The sequence below is a fragment of the Gouania willdenowi genome, chromosome 16 (assembly GCF_900634775.1).
Source record: "Gouania willdenowi chromosome 16, fGouWil2.1, whole genome shotgun sequence".
In the NCBI taxonomy this organism is placed as follows: Eukaryota; Metazoa; Chordata; class Actinopteri; order Blenniiformes; family Gobiesocidae; genus Gouania; species Gouania willdenowi.
Window position 1 is genome coordinate 7,342,144 of NC_041059.1, and position 24,736 is coordinate 7,366,879.

The 24,736-nt window shown below is 34.3% G+C and overlaps 1 protein-coding gene across 3 annotated transcripts; it reads right to left on the reverse strand.

Moving 5' to 3' along the window:
* Positions 1–8,426: 8,426 nt before the first annotated feature.
* Positions 8,427–10,517, reverse strand: hamp (hepcidin antimicrobial peptide). Of its 3 annotated transcripts, none has more exons than XM_028469891.1 (3): positions 10,262–10,517; positions 8,817–8,900; positions 8,427–8,660 (listed from the first exon to the last, which is right to left on the reverse strand). In XM_028469891.1, exons 1-3 carry the CDS (start codon positions 10,346–10,348, stop codon positions 8,553–8,555), a joined length of 279 nt encoding a protein of 92 aa, XP_028325692.1. In that variant the 5' UTR covers positions 10,349–10,517; the 3' UTR covers positions 8,427–8,552. The 3 variants fall into 3 exon arrangements, with proteins under 3 accessions (XP_028325692.1, XP_028325691.1, XP_028325690.1); XM_028469890.1 differs by having other exon boundaries at positions 8,817–8,903; XM_028469889.1 differs by having other exon boundaries at positions 8,817–8,906.
* Between the last annotated feature and the right edge of the window lie 14,219 nt (positions 10,518–24,736).

A 24,736-nucleotide genomic window follows, 5' to 3' on the forward strand; every position in this document is an offset into this window, starting at 1 on the left:
ACGTCATTTCAAGATGGCGGAACAAAGGCCATAAAATGGTAAAGTAGTCCCATTTTTAAATATTTATATATCAGGCATAAATCTTCTAATAAGTACATTTCATAGGTTTTAGGCCACATTTGTAAAAACAGTGGAGGATATCTTTAAATTCAAAGAAGAAAGACATTGGCTGATAACAAAAGTCAACACCATTGAGGCACATGTAACGACAATGAAGTTTTTAATGACTCAACAGAAATAACTGAAAATTACCCAAAATGACGACAATACACAGAACAACGACAAAATACACAAAAGGACAACACAAATACACAAGATGACAAACAAATACAAAAAATAAACAGGACAAAATACAAAATTACTATAAAAATACTTAAAACAACAACAAAAATACAGAGAATTACAAAATGACAAAAAATATACACAAAAGGACAAAAAAAAGACAAATATTACTACATGAACACACAAAAGATGAAACAGAAATCTGTAAAATAACAACAAAATTACTCAGGATGACAGAAAAATACACAAAATGATTTCAAAAACACACAACGCTACAACAAAAGGACAGTATTACCTTTTTTCTTTCCTGTATTAATGCTTGTATTGGTCATTATTTTAAATGCATACATGAATTTGATAACCTCAGATCAAACACACACACCTCCTCCCTTGTGTTTTACATATTTTTTATATATCAGACAGGATAAAACATTCAGTCAAGTGTCAAAAGAACAGAACTCTATAGTAATCCAGTTTATGATTAATGCAAATACATCTTCTACTTGTCATTTAAAGAACTCCAGTCACCTTAACGTTGAATGTGAATGCATGGAGGATGTGAAAGAAAGCCATCCACATTCAGGAGGAACATGGACAAACTTCTTTCAAATATTCCTGGATCTGGATGTAATGGATCCGGCAATCTCCCTGCCACCGTGCAGCCTTTATAAATAATGTATTCTCTGTAATATTTACACCTTGCAAATCCATCCTGCAGGCCTGCAGGAAGCCTGTGATGGGTCTTTTATGGCCCACGGGCTGTATTATAGATGTGATTGGGACGTGTGCTATAGACTAGAGAGATGATTCTTTATTAGCTCACATCTGAGAAATACAGCAATCTATTCCAACTCCTCTAGGCCACACACATTGCTTTGTTCTATCAGAGAGACCGTTTTCTAAAAGGGATTTCTAATAAGGGAAAACGTTGAGGATTTTAAAAGATTGTGGATTCTCAGTCCAATATTTAAATAGTTCAATGTGTGACCAATCTGCACCAAAAGTCCTTCCAACAGCCTTAAAAATATGATGGGATTCATACACGGCAGACACAGTGTCTTACCCAAGGACACAGGAAATTAAAACTGTTTGTCTACAAAAAGAACAGTTCCTCCATAGGATCTAAGCTATGAAGTTTATCTTAAAATTTAGTGTTCTGAAAATGTGATATTTTTGAATAATTATCTGGAAATCGTAATAGCTAAAGAAAATACAGTTTGTTAAATGAGGTTTAATGTCAGACTGAATGAAAACTTGAGGTTTTTAATATTAATATTTTCACCAATGTTTATTTGTTTATTTGTTTGTTTGCAGGATTGCGTCAAAAAGTACTAATAGGATTTTGATCAATTTTATCCCAAAAAAGGATGATTCAATTACATTTTGAGAGGATCCGTATCAATTACATGATTGTGGATTAGTTTCAAAAATTGAAAAATCTCTCTCATTATTGGGGATATTTCCAAAAGTTCATATCTCAGTTTGTAATTGACCGAAATTTATTGAATTTAACTTAGTTATGCTGGGTTGGTTCCTCAATTTCAAAAGTTTTTATCTAATTCGACTCCAAATTGTGCATTTCATCACAATTTTTTGATTGTTGTTAAACTATGGAAGAGTATTAGGACCACTGGAAAAAAAAAAAAACAATAGAAAAAATAGTCAAATCCAGTAGTGGAAGAAAAAAAAAAATCCCAATCGTAAAAAACTTTTTGAAAATTATGTTATATGGTTTTTTCATAAGAATTTTATATTTTGATAGCGCTTCGAGATGAGTATTGTTGGAATTTGCGCTATATAAATAAGTTGAATTTAATTGAATTATTTTTTCATTTTTTGTCTTCCTTGTTTTTTTGTTTTTTGTTTTTATTTAAATCTTTTTAGTGTTTATATATATATTTTTATATATATTTTTTTTTTTTTTTTTTTTTTTTGTCATTTCTTTTTGGTCTTAACGTTTTCTTTTTTTTCATCTTCTTTTCTTTTTCAGTGGCTCTGTTTTTTGTTTTTCTTTTTCCCAATGGCCCTAATTCCTTTCCGTACCATACATTTGGACCTACTGTATGGTTATTAATGTGATGTAATGCCTTTAAAATGTGAATGATCACGGTACCATGATCAGGATCAATGATCCAGATAACGGCCGATATCTGGTAAAGATGATATCTGGTACTTTGTGAGTCTTCTTGTTTCTCATGTGTTCTCCTTGTGAAAAAGGAGTGACAGCCACAATTAGACATGGCTGCTCTTGTTATTGTGATAAATGTTGATGTGTGTCAGTTGAGATCATTCTCCCGTTGTGCTGACATGGCAATATACAGAAGACATGACAAGTATTAGAAATCCCTCAGAGTAGCTGATTACAAACATGACCTTTATTCACAAGTGACCGACTGTAATCCACATGAAGATGAAGACTGCGTTAGTGCATCTGTGGCTTTGTGATTTGCAGTCGGGATCACATTAAACACACGTTGTGACGTGGCCTGCACTGACATGGTTAACCACATATTTAGAGTCTGTTTTTTATGGTTTTTACAGCTTGTGATAAAATGTAATATGGTGCTGAAAAGATTGTTGGAAAACATGTCACTAAACTTCCATTGTGAAATCCTTGATTTACTTGTATTTTTGAGACAGGTGTCTTAAAAGAATTGTGACTTTAATTTAGTGAAATATATCATATACCCTACTAAGTATTATTTTATTTATTTTTTTATTTTTTTAAAAGCTGATACCGATATCGATCCGATACGATATCAGCACAAATCATACATACTTTTATGACTTATTCTGTAGTGTGGAATGTTAGAAAAGGTTTGATCAAGTGATGTCACTCAAACAGAGAACAATAGTCAATAACAGTTGGGATGAGAAAAACTGACCCATTTATTATTAACCAATTGGTTACATTCATTTTAACCTTCAACATAATATCTACAGTATTCTACAATGACATGAATATACTATAATTTATATCAGAGATTTTAGATACAGTTCAATGAAATCCTATAATTGTTTTCTGGCTGATATTGGACCGATATCAGATATCAATATTGGATTGGGACAACCCTGCTATGTACTAAACCTTTTAAATATTTAGGTTCTTTTGAAAATAAATTCTTAATTTAATGATCAAAGATTTTGGTGTAGATTTATATTTATATGTGCTGTGTTTTTGGATTAATTTTGGGTATTTTTTGTTTTAAGTTGGTATATTATTTCAAAAAAGAAGGCAACATTAACTTTGCTGGAATTAATTTTGGATATTCTTTTCTCATTTTGTGTATTTTAGTTGTAATTGTGTTTATCTTTCTCTCATTCTAAGTGTTTTCGTTGTTGTTTTATGTGTTTTTGGAGTCTTTTTGCGTATATTTATTGTTATTTTGCATATTTTAGTTTTCCTTTTGTCCATTATTGTTGTCTTTTTGTGTATTTTTCTTTCATTTCCTTCTTTGTTTTTTAGAATTGTTTTGTGTATTTTTGCTGTTTTATGTGAAAGTGTTTTTGGACTCAGTGTTTACTTCGGGGGCCCACGTCTGCTTTAGATGAATGAAACTGAAACCTAAATCTGTCTTATCTGCAGCTGTCTACAAATCTATGTTAGATTTATGTCTACAAATCTATGTTAGATTTGTAGACAGCTGTCTAATTCTAATGTTATTCTCACTAATCCTGCCAATGTGGATCCACTTCGGCTCACTTGAAAACACAAAAATATTTTTGAAGTTTTTCTCCCTGACTTTTTGACTGGCAGCTGATTTATTTACCCACTCCGCTATACAACATGCTTCTTAAACATTAGTTTGGTTTTCTGCACGTTCCCGACGTTTAAACATCAGATTTTGTTTTTCCAATTTTTTTCTCATTAGATTTGTCAAAGGGGTGTTTTTCTCTTTTCATTTCATGCAGTTCATGCACAAACCACTTCCACATGAATAAATAAGATTGTTCTAGGCCACAGTCCTTCATGTATGAGATGCACAAACACACCTGAATCTAATGAATGTGTAATCATCCACTCTGTAGAAAGCTGGATAACAAGCTACTCATCACATTTAGGTGTGATGAAGCATAAAGACGTTTGTTTCAAACAGAAAACCAAGGTTTTTCTTACCCAGCATTTTAAAAACATGGTTTGTTTATAGATTATATGACCTGTTTTGATGAGGATGGTGAAACTGTCATAAAAATGACATTAAAGTTAGGGTAGGTGATTTTCTCCTTTTTTAAGTTCTTGTTTGAAATTGTCTTTATGTCCTGACAGAAATTAAGATCTTATGTGATCTGAAGAAAGAACAAAGAAAATCCATCATCTGTAGCAGCTGTAAACCTGTAAAAACAACGACCAATGAAAAAAGACGATTAGTTTTATTTGAACCAATCACGTCTACCTGTCTCCCTGCTCGTTCTCGACCCCTGGCGTGCACGAGCCCACACACAAAACTGAATTATTTGTCACGTTTTTTTTACATATATAATGATAAAGTTCAGTGTTCACTTACTGCTGAATGAGACATGAGACGACAAAGTTTCTACACAATACAAGCGACGGGGTGGGTGGGATAAAGGCGGAGCCTTCAGGGAAGCTACAGTCAAAATCATGCTAGCTTTCGAAAATGCTTTAAGTCATTTTTATGCGTTGCAACAAAATTTTTTCATATTTTTTGTGCTGCGGAACTCAGCACAAAAAACTCAGCACTTTTTTTTGTGTTATGCAGCACAATTTACTGTATGTCAAACTGCTAGGAACAAATTGTAAAACTATGTATGTCAACTGGATTCATCACTGTGACCATATCCCTTACGAGCGACCGTGGCTCAGGTGGTAGAGGGGTCGCCTACTGATCGAGAGGTTGGGGGTTTGATCGAAATGTCCTTGTGTAAGGCACTGAACCCTAACTTTCTCCCAGTAGCCGACTAGTGCCTTCCATGGCAGCTCAGTCCCACTGGTGTGTGAATGGGTGAATGAGTTGAGATTGTAAAGCGCTTTGAGACTACTTCAATGTAGGGATAAAGCGCAATATAAATCAAGTTTATTTACCATAATCGTTAATAAAATGCTCTAATCAATAAAGTTGCATAAAATAACTTTCAATTGAAAAATATGAGCACAAAAACAATGCAGAAATTATGTATAAATTGAAACATATATTTTCGTGAAAGTGTCACGTTTCCCCATCAGATCGTGTTTCTATAGGTGAGAGCCCAGGGCTTTGTACAAAATCACATACAACTCGTACTAACGTACGACTCGTACTAACGTACCACTCATACTAAAATACTACTCATACTAACGTACTACTCATACAAACGTACGACTCATACTAACGTACTACTCATACAAACGTACGACTCATACTAACGTACGACTCATACTAACCTACGACTCATACCAACGTACGACTCATACTAACATACTACTCATACTAATGTACGACTCATACTAATGTACTACTCATACTAACGTACGATTCATACCAACGTACGACTCATAATAACGTACGACTCATACTAACGTGCGACTCATACTAACGTACGACTCATACTAACGTACGACTCATACTAACGTACTACTCATACTAAAATACTACTCATACCAACGTACTACTCATACTAACGTACGACTCATACTAACGTACGACTCATACTAAAATACTATTCATACTAACGTACTACTCATACTAACGTACTACTCATACTAACGTACGACTCGTACTAACGTACTACTCATACTAACGTACGAAAGTACGACTCATACTACAATACTACTCATACTAACGTACAACTCATACTAACGTACTACTCATACTAACGTACGACTCATAATAACGTACTACTCATACTAACGTACGACTCATACTAACGTACTACTCATACTAACGTACGACTCATACTAACGTACTACTCATACTAACGTACTACTCATACTAACGTACGACTTGTACTAACGTACTACTCATACTAGCGTACGACTCGTACTAAAGTACGACTCATACTAAAATACTACTCATACTAACGTACAACTCATACTAACGTACAACTCATACTAACGTACGACTCGTACTAACGTACTACTCATACTAACGTACGACTCGTACGAAAGTACGACTCATACTACAATACTACTCATACTAACGTACAACTCATACTAACGTACTACTCATACTAACGTACGACTCATAATAACGTACTACTCATACTAACGTACGACTCATACTAACGTACTACTCATACTAACGTACGACTCATACTAACGTACTACTCATACTAACGTACGACTCATACTAGCGTACGACTCGTACTAAAGTACGACTCATACTAAAATACTACTCATACTAACGTACAACTCATACTAACGTACTACTCATACTAACGTACGACTCATAATAACGTACTACTCATACTAACGTACTACTCATACTAACGTACGACTCATAATAACGTACTACTCATACTAACGTACGACTCGTACTAAAGTACGACTCATACTAAAATACTACTCATACTAACGTACGACTCATACTAACGTACTACTCATACTAACGTACGACTCATACTAACGTACGACTCATAATAACTTACTACTCATACTAACGTACGACTCATACTAAAGTACTACTCATACTAACGTACGACTCATACTAACGTATGACTCATAATAAGTCTGATGTCAAAATTAGTATATATTCACATTAGATAGTATGGAAAGATTGTACGCAAGAAATACCCAAATGTATACGATATGGGACATACTCAACCGTCCCATGATGCATTGCGAGTGCAACGTAAAATTGTCCTGGGAACAGCTTCAAGCTTAAAGTCAATCATCCCCTTTTCAAAATAAAAGCATCTCCTCTTGTCTTCCATTAGTTTTTAACACTTTTGAAGTTAAGCAGAAGTTTTCTCTGTAGCACAATGGCAGGTTCTCCGAAAATCCCCGAAATGTCGGCATGAAATGTGTTTCCGTGAGTTTTATGAATCAAATGTGTTGATATTCTCCTTGGTCACTTTCTCACTTAAAATGTTTTCAGAACTTTCAAAGGTAGAGAATCAACAGAGATATTTAGCCTCAGTGTGATTCAGGTTTTTGTCGTTGTAGTTCCAAATGCATCTTGGGAAAAAAGTATAGTTCAGTGGGAACGCTCGTCATCCTATCCATACTATGGTAACACTAGATGCAGCTCATGGTTTCCTACTCAAACACTGCTGGATATCTGCAAAAAAAAGGTTAGATTACATAACTGCTTCTTATTCCCTTTATTAGTAGGGATAAAGTGCTATGTAAATCAAGTCCATTTACCATTTTCCATTTATTACTTATTTGAGGGAAAAATATTGAAAAAAATATAGACTAAATGTAATCAAATGTGAGATATTTAAGATTGGTTATGTTTTTTTAGGATTCAAACAAACCCCACAAGCATGTGGTTTACTATTACATCATTATTTGGCCTATTATTAAGTGTACAAAAAAATACTTGTAGAATTGTGTCATTACCTATACCAGTGATTCTCAACTGGTGGGTCGGGACCCAAAAGTGGGTCGCAGACCTGTATTGGGTGGGTCATGGACAGCTGGTCAAAAATGAACAAATACTTAATGTCTCTCATGTTGGACTTGTCTTTTATTTTAAAAGAACCTTTTCTTTTGACAGACATGCTGTAAAATGCACACACACACACTTACTGTATATATATACTGTATATACAGTATGTATGTATATATATATATATATACATACATACTGTATATATATATATATATATATATATATATATATATATATATATATATATATATATATATATATATGTGTGTGTGTTTTTTTAACAGCTTTTTTTGAAAAACTAAATTATTCCTCTTCTAAAAAAAGTTGTGGGTTGTGATTTAATGACTGTGGAAAAATGTGGGTCCCAGGATGAGACCAGATGAGAACCCCTGACCTATACAATACAAACGCTTAAATAATTATGGGAAAAGTACAAATGTCCTAATGATAAAATAAAAGAATCTATCAATTCAAAGTTCATTTAATTGTTTTTTATTCGGCACAAAATGTAAACCTACAGCACATCAGATGTGAAAAGAGAAATAAATCACAATAAAGGTCAAACCTATAAAATATGTACAAAAAGTGGCCTTTTATCCCCAAAAAAAAAGAAGGATATACCTTCTTTGAATACATAAAAAAAGGACTAAAGTTAAAAGAAGGTTCAGCAGTTGAGGACAGGTAATAAATTAATAATTAATGTTGTTGGAAGAGTCTTCAGAACTTGCAGCAGATGCCACAGCCCTTTTGGTTCCTGCAGCAGTTGCAGCACCAGACGCACAAAGAGATGTGGCTATTCCGCTTCTTCCTGATGTGGTCTGACATCTGTTTGGTGAAAACAAAACGAAAGGCATGAGTGAGGCATTCATCTACGTCGTTTCATCGTCTCAGGCTCTACCCCACAGGGGAAAACATCATCCACTTAAGTTTTAATTTACTCATTCTTTAATTGTCTTAATTCATTCAGTAAATTCAGTGTACCATCCATGAATCTAGAGACGTCTCTCCTCCTTGATGTGCCTCCACTGGAGTGTCATTGCTCCCTGTCTCCTCCAGCTCCTGCATCTGCACCTGTTAATGAATTATACACAATTAGGGTGGTTCACAATCAGGGTTGGGGTCAATTACATTGTTCAATTACAATTTAGTTTTCAATTATCCATGTTCAATTATTATTACAATAACTGCATTTTTTTTCCAATTTCAAATTTATTACTATTGTTATTTTCCCCCTGAAAGTCAATTACAATTACATTCTCAATTACTAAAGTTCAATTACAATTAATCACAATTTCTGAGCCTGAACTAAACAACCTAATAAAAATTAACCGTCCACTTGTGTTAGCTTTCTGTTAGCATCTCTTAAGATAACAGGTCCTAAATCAGCTGTAAAATACACTAAAAACAGCTAATGTCTTTCCTACCTATTGATTACCTTGTTTGGCTTCCTTATCAATGAAAATATAGGTTTTAATATTTTTGGTGTGGGCGTCTGAGCCTTTTTTTTTGTGTCAGTATAACCCTTGATTATATATATTTTTTTTAAATGGTAAAATGTGGGAAAGCTTGATATTGAACATATTTTAACTGCATATGTCTAGAACTGTACATAGAACTGTAACATAGTTCCCCAGTTAGTTAGTGTTAAATTCTAATTGACAATTTCTATCAAATTTTTATGGCATGCACAATTACAAAGTAAATGATCTAAACTCAATTATAATTTAATTATGAACAGCAACAGATTTTTAAAATCACAATTATGTCATAATTAATTACAATTATAATTGACCTCAACTCTGTTAAAAATATAATGGTATAAAAAAAAAGTTCTCCAAATTTTTGTCAGATCGCATTTTTGCCTTGTTCCGATTGATATTTTGAACATCTGTACCAAAAATTGGGCCAATATAACATCTGTAAACAGGATTTTTATCGCTCAACAAAAGAACACGTGACTTTCACAGATATTAGAAGCTTTAGTATTGTCATTACTAATTGTCTTGTCCCAAGATTGCGCTTGTCCTTGTTGCCTCTGCCCTATGACTGACGACTGTTAAAAACTAAATATTGCTTTTGTTTTTGTAATGTTTTGTGCAGTGCATATTTCCTCCTTTTTACCTTTTGTCAAATAAAGGGAATCTAATTGTTTCTCCCTGTATTTATAGTAACTGAGTAAGAACATTGCAACAGTTTAAAAACTAATCCTGAAATTAGACATTGTGAAAAAGCGTTCCACCCCTAAATGTGCAGCCATAGACTCCATATTTGGTAACAGATGCTAACAATGTCAACGTGAACAAGGCGAAAAGCGATTTTTGATGAAAATCTATTTTGAGAACCACCCTAATGCACATTTAGGATTCTGATAACAACAGTTTGATCTAATAGGTATAAATGAAAAGAGTTTAAGTCAAATTTCTTACCCCAGCGAAGGGGACGGCCGAGCTCTCCAGGATGCAAAGAAAGGCGAGCACGAGTGTCACTGCAACTGCAATGCTGAATGCCTTCATTTTGCTCGAGATTTGGTTGTTTAAGTAATTTAAAAAGTACGGCTGATGAGTCTTCTCCTCATGGGTGTCACTGCAGCAGCGTGGTGGGTGGGGTTTCCTGTAGATGAGGCTTTTCTTCGGTCCTTTCTGAGTCTCTCGGTGCTCTGATGCTGAGGACGTCTGACCCGTTGGTTTTTATGCAAACTCTGGGGCCGATGTTGCCTCATCGCTGCTGGGGCCCCTTCCCCTTCCTAGCAGAGATTACCTAACATAATTGGGAAATTCTGACCTCGTCGTCTTTAGCCTTGTTCAAAGCAACACTGGGAAGGGGAGGGGATTCTATGATGTGTTTTTTAGTGTGTGTTAAACATTGTCTTTCAGGAGAAACATGTGGTTTGGGGGGAAAGAGTTCACTACGGGAAAAACCCATGAATTTCCAACACGGTAATATCTACTTCATACCATATCTATGTGCTTTTTTGGATCTCTTATTTCTGAATTCATGTACCCTTATTGTCCGACTCCAACATTTTGTCCAGAATGACATGAAAAAACCACTGTAGAGCATAATGATGGAATGAATGTGTGATAACACATATTTTATAGAATATAATTTTGTAAATAACTGGAATTAAGCAATATTTTGTGCCTCCTGAATATAATTATTTTTCATAGATTTTGATCATTTCCTGTCATCTCCCGTCTGGTATGAGACCAAGACTGACTCTAATCGAGATCATTTCCATCATCAATATTGTGATTATCATTTTTAACTATAAAATAAACAAGATAAAGCCACATGAATTTTTTTTTAATGCTTTCATTTGTTAGTTTTCCACTCTCTCTCTTTCAAGTACCCCTGTAATGCCATCACGTGCCCCCATTTAAGAATCACTGATCTATTCAAATAATTTATCAAGATTTTCTTTTTAAATCAATTTGTTTTGTTTCTCTACTTTTTTATTTGTTTGTTTTAAAATTTGAATTTTCCGTTGGTTTAAAAGTTTTCACTGATGCAGTCTGCCAGTTAAAGACTCAAAACCATCAATGTTCTGGTTATTTTCTTACATTTTTATACTTTTAATTCCCTCCCTGTATTTTAACAATGAAGTGGACTGAGGACATTAAAGCTGCTACCCACAATATTTTTTTATTAGATAAAATCATAGTGTAGGCATCATAAATTAATAAATCAAACATTATTTACTCCTAAAAGAAAGTAGAAATGTTGAAATTGACGCTCTCCACTGTTAACACAACATTTCCATATGTTTTGCACATTGCATTGTGGGATGTGGAGTCCCGTAAACAGATGCATTAAAGTGTATTCACTTCATTCTTATCCTAGTTTATTTTCTCTTTGTTTTTTTTCAACTTGTCTGCACATGCTGTCGAAGGTCAACTCTACATGTAGTGCAATCTTTTTACGACAGCTATGCATGTTTTACTATTTAAATTAAATAAATACATTTATAATTGTGACCATCACCAGCCGACCCTAAGGAATGGAAAGAAAAACTTTTTTTACATTACTTTTCACCAGATTTACAGCAATATTTGTGATAATTTTTTCTCGTAAAAATATGTCAATGTTAAATCTAAATATTAAATATTAAACCTAAATGTTACAATGAAATCTAAATGTTACAATGAAATCTAAATGTTACAATGAAATCTAAATGTTACAATGAAATCTAAATGTTACAATGAAATCTAAATGTTAAATCTAAATCTAAATGCTACTATTACATCTAAACCTAAATCTTAAATCTAAATGTTAAATTTAAAGTCACGGCACAGGTAAAACTTGATATTTAATATCAATAATATGCAAATTCACCGTTAACATTTAGCATTTGACATTTAGATAAAGATTTAGATTTAACATTTATATTTAAATGAAACATTTAGATTTAACATTCAGATTGGACATTATATTTTTATGAGAAAAAAAATGCTGTAAATCTGGTCAAAAGTAACAAGAAAATGCACATATGTTGTTTAAAAGTGGTTTGTTGCTAAATGTTGCCAAAAGTTGCTGTTTATTTTAGCACAGCTTTACAATCGGCGCCCCCATACAATGATGTTTGCATGTGCATAACATTAAAAAAATGTTCCGACATTTCTGAATGTTTAGACTTTTACCGTTTTCTAAAAAGGCTACTATCTGCTATAAGAATATATAATATTACACATTTACAATCTTTTTCCCCATTTATCCCCCCCCCCCCCCCCCCCCCCCCCCCATAATTTTCCTCCAAAAACGTTTGCTTCTGACAGTTTTAAAGCTTCAGAGGCTCGATAAAATATAAGAGAACCTTGAATGTTATACATTCACATCCTACTCTGGTTTATAGCCTTTCATAAATTAGAAATATGTATTCTATAGATGTGATTATGGAAACCTGGCCACCAGTCATTGTATTTCCCAGCATTGATCAATCAATTGTACGGACCAATGAGCTGCTTTTGTTTTGACCCTGGAAATCCTTCACTATGGCGAAGGAGCCACTTCGGAAAAATCCATTGCCTGGTATAAAGGATCTAATTACAGACTCTCAGATAGAATAATTAGCCTCTCATTTTCAACACGTTCAGGTTCATTTTTTAATTCTCGATACACTAAAACCTGCAGTTGAACCAAATTAAATCCCTTTGAGAGCGCTGAAGCAAAAACTGGGTTAAAAAAACCTCTATTTCCGAGTCAGGCTGTTTTAATATATGCATTAGTTAAGGATGAATAGAAAGAATTCAGTCTTTGGGTGTTGAGTTCTGCATCCAAAATATGTCATATTTTAATGCCTTTTCTTTTTCACATTCTAAAACAATAAGCCTCCGATATAGAAAAAATCTTATTTTACACTAAAACATTGACATGTAATACATAGATACATGAACAGCAGATGTGTAAAGAGTACTGATATATCCTATTCAAGTAGAATACTGTTATTTGATTGAAATTGTATTCAAGTATAAATACAAGTAAGTCATACATTAAATACCGGTAGGACTCAAAGTAAAAGTGAGGGTTTTCTAATAGGGCAACCATCGACTAAAACCATGATAAAGCTCTTACTAAGTCAGTGATTCTCAACATGTGGCTCTTTGTCTTAATTTTACTTATTATTCCCCCAGAAAACCTTAAAAGGGGGAAACTTTTTAACCTCTTTTTACCTTTTTCTTGGGCCATTTTGCAACTTCCTTTGTTCTATTTTTGCCCCTTTTCCAAAAACTTTGACACTTTTTATGGTTTTATATTCCTTTTGCCAATAAATATCCCTTTTTCCTAATTTTTGTCGATTTTTGCAAGTTCTGTTGGCCACTTTTATATATTTTTTGTTGATTCTTTAACCACTTTTGCCACTTTTCATCCAAATATTCTACCTTTTGCCCAAAAAATAACACTCGGTTCCTTTTTTCACTACATTTTTTCTATTTTTGTTCCTTATTTTTGCCCTTTTTCACTATTGTTTGTCACATTTTGCTCATGTTAGCTACCTTTAGCCATTACATACCACCTGTTTTCAAATTTTCTGTCACTTTACATACACTTTACCCATCGCTGTTAATAATAATCCATCCATCCATCTTCATACCCGCTTATTCCCGTTTAACAGGGTCGCGGGGGTCTGCCGGTGCCAATCTCCGGCTCTCATAGGGCGCTGGGCGGGGGTACACCCTGGACAGGGCGCCAGTCCATCACAGGGCAACACAGACACAGACAACCATTCACTCCAATGGGCAATTTAGAGACTCCAATCAACCTTACAGTCATGTTTTTGGATTGTGGGAGGAAGCCGGAGTACCCGCAGGAAACCCACGCAGCACGGGGAGAACATGCAAACTCCACACAGAAAGGACCCAAGTCCACCCCAGGGCTTGAACCCAGGACCTTCTTGCTGTGAGGCGGACGTGCTAACCACTAATCCACCATTAATAATAAGTTATTAATAATAATAATAATAATAATAATAATAATAATAATAATAATAATAATAATAATAATAATAATAATAATAATACATTTTATTGTTAACACACTTTTCATTCAGGGAATCTTAGAGTGCTACAGGAAAACACTTGTTAACTCTTTGTTTACCTTCTTGAAACAAGCAGCGTCGTCAAATGGCTGGCCGTGATTGGCTTGATCACCATTCAATCAATCGAACTGGACCAATAGTTTTCAATAATAAATCCTTATGTAAAAAGTGAAGGGGATTCATTTTTGTCTTTACGAATGTGTGGGTGTCGCATCCCCGGCATTAAAGTGACTAAAATGGACCAAAAGCAGTCAAGTGTTGCTAAAAAATGGGCAAATAAACCAGTTGGTATGTAATGGCAAAGGGCATCTTAAATGGGCAAAATGTGGCAAAAAATGTGAAACAAAATAAGGCAAAATAAAGTGCATAAAAGGAAAGAAGTGGTATTTGTGGCTTCTTTGGATGAAAAGTGTCAAACGTGGATAAAAGTGTCAAAAAAAAAAAAAAACTTGCAAAAATGGGACAAAGGAAGTTGGAAAATGGCCAAAGAATATAGATAAAAAATGGCTTAAAAGTTCCCCATTTTAAGAGTTTCTGTGGGAATAATAATTAAGATTAAAACATCTAGAGCCACATTTGCGCATCAATGACTCAATAACAGATTCTAAGTGGTGTCGCTGATAATGTAGTCTACCCCCTGGGTAGAAACCCCAACCTGAACCACAGATCAAGACTAAAGAGCATATGGATTATGTTCAATTGCCATGAAATGGAAATTAAAAAAAAAACAATCACAAAGAAATTACAATTTACTCAGTATTGGTTGGGTGTAGAAATGTTATGAATTACTTTAATTCATTTAAAACGTGCTTAAGCATAAATGAAATTACTGATTTAGAAACGTACTCAATAAACCCATAAAAGCAACACCATTACAGTAATGTGAGTACATGTAATCCATTACTTTCACTTCTGATTAACAATTCCAACACTGTGAAATGAACATGGTAATTCACTAATGAGAATGAGATACAGATAAACCACATTAACATTTTCACAGCGAAAAGCAAAAAAAAAAAGACATAGCGGATTTTGCGGGAAATATTTGTTCTTGCACCTCAGAGGCAGCGATAAACACCTACAGATTAATTAACCTGTCAGAGCGAGAGAAAACTATTCCACAGCACACGGCTGAGAATAAACACGGGAATCAATAAGGCTGGGGAGGGAATAAGAAAAGAAGAAAATCGAGGTGAAAACTGATAAACAATGTGCTGTGATAAAATCAGAGGCAGTTTGAATTCTCATTAGGTCTTTGAAGTCTTTACAAAATTCGTGAAACAGACTTAATTAGAGAACAAGTTGCAGTGAGACCCCAGCGTCAGTCTGTCTCGTTCACTGATAACCTCGTGGTCTGAGTGATTACTTTGGACGACCGACACAAACCAAACATCACTGTCAACAAATACAGCAAATCTACAGGAATCTACCAGTGCCTTTTTATGAGATGTGTTCACATTATTATACGTCATCGTGTTTCTTAATAGCCTACGCGGCGCTTGTTTGCTTTATGTTTGCTGAACATGAGTAAAGACGAGGCATTATTGTGACATTAACAAATATCTACTGCAATAGTAACAATGATACATTTTATGTGTATAGTATGACTTTTCATTTAATGAATCTCAAAATGAAATCACAATAACACATTTACTCATAGCTGCTGCACAGTAATAGTCAGGGCCAGGAGTTTCTATAGACAATATATACTGTTAGACAGCAGCTGTTAGCGTTTAAAGGCAGATTTCAAACAGCTGTCAATTATTCAGCTTTTAAGACCAAAATAATATATTAAAAACACAGAAATTGCATCGAGACAACATGGAGATGTTGGTCATTTGTTTTGAAATGTTTATACATAAAGGCTGACATTACACCATCATTAATATGACATGACACCTGTCATTAGCATGAATAAGGTTGTCATGAAGGCTGTCGTCAAGTGTCATTTGTTGCCCCAACCCTTCTTTACACTAACCCCCAACCACTAACCCTAACTCCACTAGATCCCTCCACTCCACCTAGCCCAAAAAATGCCAACATAGCTCCAAAGGTGTCATACTTTAGCGAAAGGTGTCATAATTTAGCAATTGACACTTAATGACAGCCTTCATGACACCTTATTCATGGTAATGACAGTTAATGACAGCCTACTGTGAACCTTATGTATAAAAAAGTGAACAATTAATGTTTAAAAATGCCATTTTAGCATGGCCTCTAATTGTTAGCATAAGAATGAAATTCAAAATGCTGTGAAAAAAAATGTTAATTAATTAAATAAATAAATAACATTAAAAAAATATAGATACATATCTATTTTTTTTTATATATATATATATATATATATATATATATATATATATATATATATATATATATATATATATATATATATTCATATCATTCTTATACTAAGAACACATCCTACATTGTTCACCTAGATACAACATTTACCTTTATAGTCTATACATATATTTTATTATTTTATTTATTTTTTAGTCACAAAAATCATCGCTATTGTTATAGTTCAGCGTCATCAATCACAACAATCTTTTTAGCATTGTTATTGCCATTTATTATTATTATTATTATTATTATTATTATTATTATTATTATTATTATTATTATTATTATTATTATTATTATTATTATTATTATACATTTTTTTCTTCTTTATAATAATAATAATGATTGGATTTATATTGCACCTTACAGAAAGCACGTTACAGAAACCATTCATACCAACACCAGTCATATACCAGTGGTGGTAAGCTACATTGTAGCCACAGCTGCCCTGCGGCATACTGACAGAAGCGTGGCTGCCATTTCACGCCTATGACCCCTCTGACCACCACCAACATTCATATACAATTCATATCCATTGTGTAGGAGAGTCTGAACATGTGCTGTAGCAAGTCTGGTGTCAAATGAGATGTGGTTTAATAAGTTTGACAGTTTTTAGTGTGGACTTCTTCATTTGTAATAGGTTTAAATGTACAAAAGATGCTTCATTGTTTGGTTTTTTTAATTGAACTTTAGTGGCTTCCTGTATAGAAATTGGTCTGTTTTTGATGTTGAGGAAATCTGGCATGAAACTGGAGCGTTGTGCCAAATTTGGTGTATTGTTGGCACAGAAAAAGAAGAAGAAGAAACATGTTTATCTGTCCTGACGCAGCTCTTCACAGCCTCCTTGTCTATCCTGGAAATCTTCTGATCAAACAAACCCAGGCACCAGGATGGCGGACACATTCACCCCAACCGGCGCCACTTGTACTTTTTCCTCCCACTGCGGCCATTGCCCCCGACTCATGGTTTCATCATCGCTTCCCCCACCCCTGTCCTTTTACCTCCCTTCTACCTGCCCTCCTCCCCTGCATCCTACCTGGCTTTAAATGGAGCTGTGGTTCTCTTCCCCACAACATTACTCATTTCTATGTGCAACGTTCAAATGTGCAGCAGCTGCAGAACCAGCTCCACACACTGGAGGCACTGGTTCCAGTAGTTAAAAGCATCATAAAGCACTATATTAGCACAAAGGTGAAATAATATTCAATGCAGATTTCCTTTACATAAAACATATTTAACCCTTTAGGGACCAAACGTGTACCTTCTGCTTATTCCATCTTTTTAATTCTGAATATCTCATTCAATTTAAATACTAATTGTATGAACCTTGGCCAGGAATTTTCTTTTAATATCATGTTCATAATTCCATGATCACTTTTATTGCAAGATGTATTGAACAGAACAGGAGATATAAAATGTGTTCGGGACTGATCACTAAAACTCCAAGGATCCCAGACAAGATGTGTATTTAATCAAAGCATACTTGAGATAGACGAACGCTTCCCTGTGAATGAAATCAAAGTGCACGAATCAAAAAATCTGTGTCTTTGTGAGACGCCAAAACCACAGGAAGATTTCAGTGGAAAGCTGCAGCTTTGTCGGCTCCATTGATGTGTGATTTAAAGGCTGAATGGCAGTCTAATGCACTGTTTGTTGTGTCACAGTGAGAACATGCTGAGGGTTGACTGCGTTCTTGTAAGGCTTAACTTTACTTTAGATGTCTTACACTATCTTTTGTTTTGTTTTTTTGTTTTGTTTTTTGGCTTGAGGTACAATGATATTAAAAAAAGATCAGATTTAGAATTTATTACATGGTTTTCTGCCTTTTTTTACAGATTAAATGATCAATAATGTTTTACAATGCTAATGTGATTTGATTATTGGGTCTGGTCTTCATTTAGCTGGAGAATTAGAGCTATTTTTGATCAATCAGGGAATCAGGGAGCTCAAGCGAGCTTGTTCTAAAGCAGTGGTTCTCAACCTTTTTAGCCCACGACCCCCAAAATAAAGGTGCCAGAGACCGAGGAACCCCAACTGTACCTGGAAGTGGTTGAACATAGAAATAAACATTGTAGAACAGTCATGTGGAGACAGAGCCATCTATAATGGGGGATGAATAGGAGAGCTTTTTGGAGCCCATCCATAAAGTCAGCAAAACGATGGTTCATTGTTCTATGAATCTGTGATAACCACATTTATTTATTTATTTATTTATTTATTTATTTATTTATTTATTTATTTATTTATTTATCTGAATAATATCCACTGTTATCAAGGAAGTTTATTACTATCTTGGAAATAGTATAAAGTCATCCTAAAGATGTGAATACTTGTTTTAATCAGAAATAAAATGGGTGAAAAGGTTGCCAAAAATGGTGGAAACAGTTTAATAAAAAAAAAAAAAAAAAACCTAGAAATTGGTTAAAAGTTGGCCAAAAACGGACAAAAAAAGTGAAAAAAAAAAAGAAAAAGAAAGAAAAGAAAAAGCGTTCAAAGTGTCAATATTGGCTTAAAAGTGGCAGAAAAAAAGGAGGAACAATTAGTTAAAACTGGCAAATAATGGGCATGAAAAATTGTGAATGTGGATGGATTGGCAAAAATAGGCATGAAATATGGTGAAAAGATGTTAAAAGTGACAATAATGAGTCAACATTAGGTAGGAAAAGTGGTGGAAAGGGTTTATAAGTGCCGAAAATGTCTTGAAAGTGGAAGAAATGTGCTGGAAAGGAATTTAAATTTGATGAAGTGGTCGAAATGGGAGTAATATATCACAAAAAGCAAATAAAAGGAGTAAAAATATGGGAAGAAAAAGTGATGAAAATAGGTTGAAATATGGCAAGTTTGGTGTAGTTGTAGAAAAAGGGTAAAAATAAGCAAAAATGGGCTCAAATTGCTCAAAAAATTTTCTGAAGGCATCTGACGACGCCCCCTCAGTGTCTCGAGATCCCAAGGTTGGAAACCCTGTTCTAAAAGACACTGTTTTAATATAGAATATATCACATATGTCAAAGGCCCAGAGGCTAGAACCAGCTCTTTACAGCATCCAGTCGGGCCCATGGGAGAAAGCCAAAATAAAACAGAAGGAAAACAGAGAAATCATTTCCTCCAAATTCACAAATCAAATAAGTTTGCATGAACTTGCAGTTTTCCCCATGTATTTATCATTTACTGCACTCATTTTGAATCACAAATTATCAAAATAATTATCTTATTATTCTAAATTCTTGCAATTTCTCAAAAATATTCACAAAAATTAATCTAAACTAGTACAGTACCAGTAGGAAGTATGTCTTGCTATAGAAAAGTGGGAGGTTAAGTAGCTTTTTCACGGATGAGCTTCAATTCCTCTTTAACTCAGAATAATATCCTTTGTGAACTGACCTTGTAAACACTCAATTCCTAATGCAAATGTAATAATTCTGAATTACACATCCTGAGTTACCATGACTACCTGTCAACACTGAGCTGTTCTAACTCATCCTGAGTTACCATGACTACCTGTCAACATTGAGCTGTTCTGCAAAGCTGCATTTAAGACAATTTCATGAAATACTTTATGAACGGTATCGTTGCACTCCAAACAAATCCAACGTTGCACACCCTTGAACCAAGCAGCAGCCATGTTGAAAGTCTCAGGCCAATCTGAGCCTGATTTGCAGAGATATTTGAGACGCAGACACAGGCATAGGTTCCTGGCTTTATAGATAGATAATAGATAGATTTTTCAAGTGATATCAGAAACCCTGAAATCAGAAACCCCTCTTTCAATTTCATGTTTTTAAATGTTTGTCTCTACTGGTTTAATATCCTTAAGTTTGACATTGAATGTCTTTTGGAAGAAACTCATGCTTTTATGCTTTTTTAATTTTCATCATAATTCTCCTCCTGTTTTGCTTTGTGAAGAAGAATGACTGGCATATATCGACAGAAACGATGTGTGTCCCAATCTGAGCGAGCGGCGGTACGAGGGATCAGAGATCACACACACCAAACAGAGCCAAGGACAAGCAGACGCCTGTCTGTCCGACTCACTCTGCGTCTCTGTTTGAGATGGAAAATGTGGAAACACTGGAGGAACAAAACAAAACAAAATCCAAAGCAAATATAATTCACCCAGTCCCACTAAAGCATACAAAGAGATAATTGAGATTGAGCCTTTTCTGTATTTTTAGCACAATTTGAGAACAGCAGGATGATTCCTAAACATCTCAAACCTGCCGTGGTGTCAAAGTTAATCTCACTGAGAGCTCCGAGGTGCCTTTTATCCACCGCTGATCTGCCTGGCCCAAGGTGCCCTTTGTCTTCAAACTACAAACGCGTTCTACTTTTAATGGGAGAAAGGTTTTTAAAGTAAATGAAAAAATCTTTAATATTTTGAGCTGTCGTTTTTTTGTATGAACGTCACGTGCTGCTGTGCTTTGGTAAGGATCAGACTAGAAAAGTGACAATAACGAGACTATGACTAAATACAAAATATATATGTGAAGGAAAACTATATGATATTTATGTTCACTAATAAAAAAAAATGTAACGTTCTAAGGGTGTAAGAAAAAATTGATTCGGTGATGTATCGCAATATTTCACCGTGCAATTATCATATCGTTCCAAAAAATACCCAAATTGATTTTTTAAATTTTGTTTTTGAACTAAAAAACATTCAATTGCGCTATCATATCATAGGCACTCTTTCTCTACTGCGTATGATTGAGAGGGAGATTTTTGTTTATTAATCATGTCATTGTTGATTTAATGCAGGGCGTCAAACTAATTTTAGTTTGGGGGCCAAATATGTAGCAGTTTGATCTTAAGTGAGCCAGAGATTTTATGCAGGATTTCAACATGAATGTGCCCTAGTTTGCACTTCTACATATACATAAAATACAAAATATGTAAGAAACATATAACATCCAAGCAATAAGTGATCAACAGGATCTTCACTTTAAGTTTCCTAGATTTTGTGACCAATTTCTATTTAATTAAGGGAAATATTATGTCACAATCTGAGGAAAATTGAAAGATTTTGTAAGAATTTTTAGCGTTTCTTGAACTATTTAACTGTAAAAATGACTGCAATCATACAATATAATCACCGGGAAATCTGTGAGGCAGCCCCTGAAAATATTGTTGAGTTTCATTTAAACAATGATTCATGTTTTCGCTCTTATCTTTACTTTCTCCTGTGGGCCGAATTGGATGCTCCAAAGGGCCGGACACATGTGATTTCATGTTTTTTATTGCTGATTTTAATGTTCTTATTGTTTTTTAAGCTGTTGAATGTTTTCTGTTGCAATTGTTTGAGCATGTAAAGTACATTGAATTGCCTTGTGTATGAAATGCTCTTTACAAATACATTTGCCAACCACGTAAACACCCGGTCAGGTGACAGTGAACCACATCAGACCTTGCCTTTTTTTCTTTCTTATGAGAATTTAGGAACTTAACAGAATCAGAATCTGTTGTGGAAGCAAAAGTTAAACTTCACTGAAAAATGTAAAGTTTGATAAACATACTTGTTTTTGATATTGGTATTGGAATTACACTTAGTTACCATTTACTTGTTCTCACAAGTTAAAAACAATGAAATAAATGGTATTTTATACCATTTTGTACTTAATTATTGACACATATATTGTTTTGTATCGGGATGTAGCATTGTGACATGCGAATCGTGAATCGTATCGTCATATTCATGGCAATGCACACCCCTGTTTTGATCACATAGACGAAATCCAAGTCCGAGTTCACGTCCGTACTGAGATTATAACCCTAACTTGAGCATAATCCAATAAACAAATAAAACACGTGTCCGTTCACTTTGAAACAAAAATGAATTTTTATTTTTTCAGCAATAAATCCTTTTCTGGTAGTGCGCATGTGTACATGCGCATATAAGCGCATATACAATCTCAGTATGATGTGAACTCAGTACATGACACCAGTAAATGATCCAATAGGAAGGCGGCGCATGTGGTCTGACATACTGTATTAATCGCATCAATTTCAATTCAATTCAACTGAACTTTATTTATATAGCGCTAATTACAGCAATAGTCATCCTGTAGCACAGATCAAATCTGTCAGTGTGTGTTTACGTACATTAATACCATCTCATATCATCTTGTGTTTTAGATTGTAGTTGACTACAGGCTATCTGTAACAGATTTAGTCGACTAAAATCTTAATGTCATTTAGTTGACTAAAACTAGAACTGAATTAGTCCTGATGACTAAACTTGGACTAAAACTAAGTTGCGTATTATACGGAAGCCCTAAAGGGCCACGCTTTCATACATTTTTTTCCCTTCGTTTTAACAAAAATTAAGTCTTAATTCTTAATTTTCTCGAGATAACGAGACTTTGTTTTCCCGTGATAACGGGATAATCATCTCGAGATCTCGAGCTAACGAAACAATGGTGTAGTATAATAAATCATGGCAGGAAACATCATTCAGTGTGGGTCAGAGGACCAGGAGCATATAGATCATCACATCAGGACTTCAGTAAAGTTATAAAGATCCAAATAATGTCTCATTCTAACCGTTATGAGATAGCCGATGAGCTACAAGCTGCAACGAGCTGATCTTCAATACAATTATTGATCTATTCAGCAGGAAATATCCCATTGTTTCCTATGAGCAGCTGACGCTGAGACGTTGCTTAGGGATCGTCAACAAAGTGCAACCACGACGCAATAAATATTGAATATTCAATATCTCTGTGATCATGCATAGCAATGTGACCAAATTTACTGCGAACGTTGATGGTCTTCATTTGGTCATACTACAACTCTTATTTAGCTAAAATACCCTTTTGTATATTTTTGATTACATGTATTTTTTATTGATTATTATTATTTTAGAGAGGAAAAACACTTTGATGATTTTTAACAGAGGAAAAAAAAATGTATGAAAGTATGGCGCTTTAGGGCTTCTGTAATATTAGTCAAAAGATTATGACTAAAACTAAATCAAAATTTGCTCACAAATAATTTCCCCATTAGTAGATTATATGTACTGTATGTACGTTATTTTATATGTATTTGAAGTTGTTTTTAGTGTTGTTTTTTTAAAGTGGAAAACTATGTTGTCATATAGACTGTGAAATTCCAACCTCTGGTCCAAACCATTAACCTCTGCTACAGTTATTTAAAATCATTTATTCAGTTTTAATAAGGTGTCTTGCATCGGGTTTTTTTGTGTGTGTGTGTCTTTTTGTTGAAATAAATTCTCTTTTGAACGCATTCACAATAGAAGGTCTCAAGGTTATACGCCACATGGAAGAAGTAAAACATCTGTTTTCTTTACCACCTCTGTGTGAGAAATGGCCTCAGCAAGACTCCATCCTTGCTACTATATGAAAGTCCATTAGTGTGAGTCCCAAAGCCTTTAAAAACAGAGTTTTTAAAGGCTTTTTTAAATTCTCCAGGTCAGGCAGTCAGACCTGACTGAAGCTAATGGAAAATATGTAATTAAACATGCTTTGAAATGAAATACTAATTTGAAGTAAAATCTTGTTATTTTTTGTGTGATGGGTTTTTAATTATCTTAATCCTGTAAAGCCTGAACCGTGAAAATATTGCCAGGAAATTGTGATCTTTTTTTGGACCTCCTGACTTTTGAAAAAAAAATTAAAAAAACAATAATTTGCACGTATGATTTTTAATTTGTATCACTTTTGAGACTTTAGAAAACAAAAACATACAACCATTGAAACAGACAGCATTACCTCCATTTTTTGGCGTTTTCAATTATTTGATTTTTTTTTTTTTCGCCCGTTTGTATGCCTTACTATAGCCGGAACTCCATTTTTTGGCGTTTCAAATTGTTTTGCCCTTTTTCATGCCTTACCTACATGTTTTGGCGTTTTTTTGCCCTTTTTATGCCTTACTAGAACCTTACCTCTATTTTTTGGCATTTAAATTTTTTTTTTTTTGTCCCAGTTTTTATGCCTTACCTCCATTTTTCTGCGTTTTAAATTGTTTTGCCCTTTTTCATGCCTTACCTACATTTTTTGGAGTTTTTTGC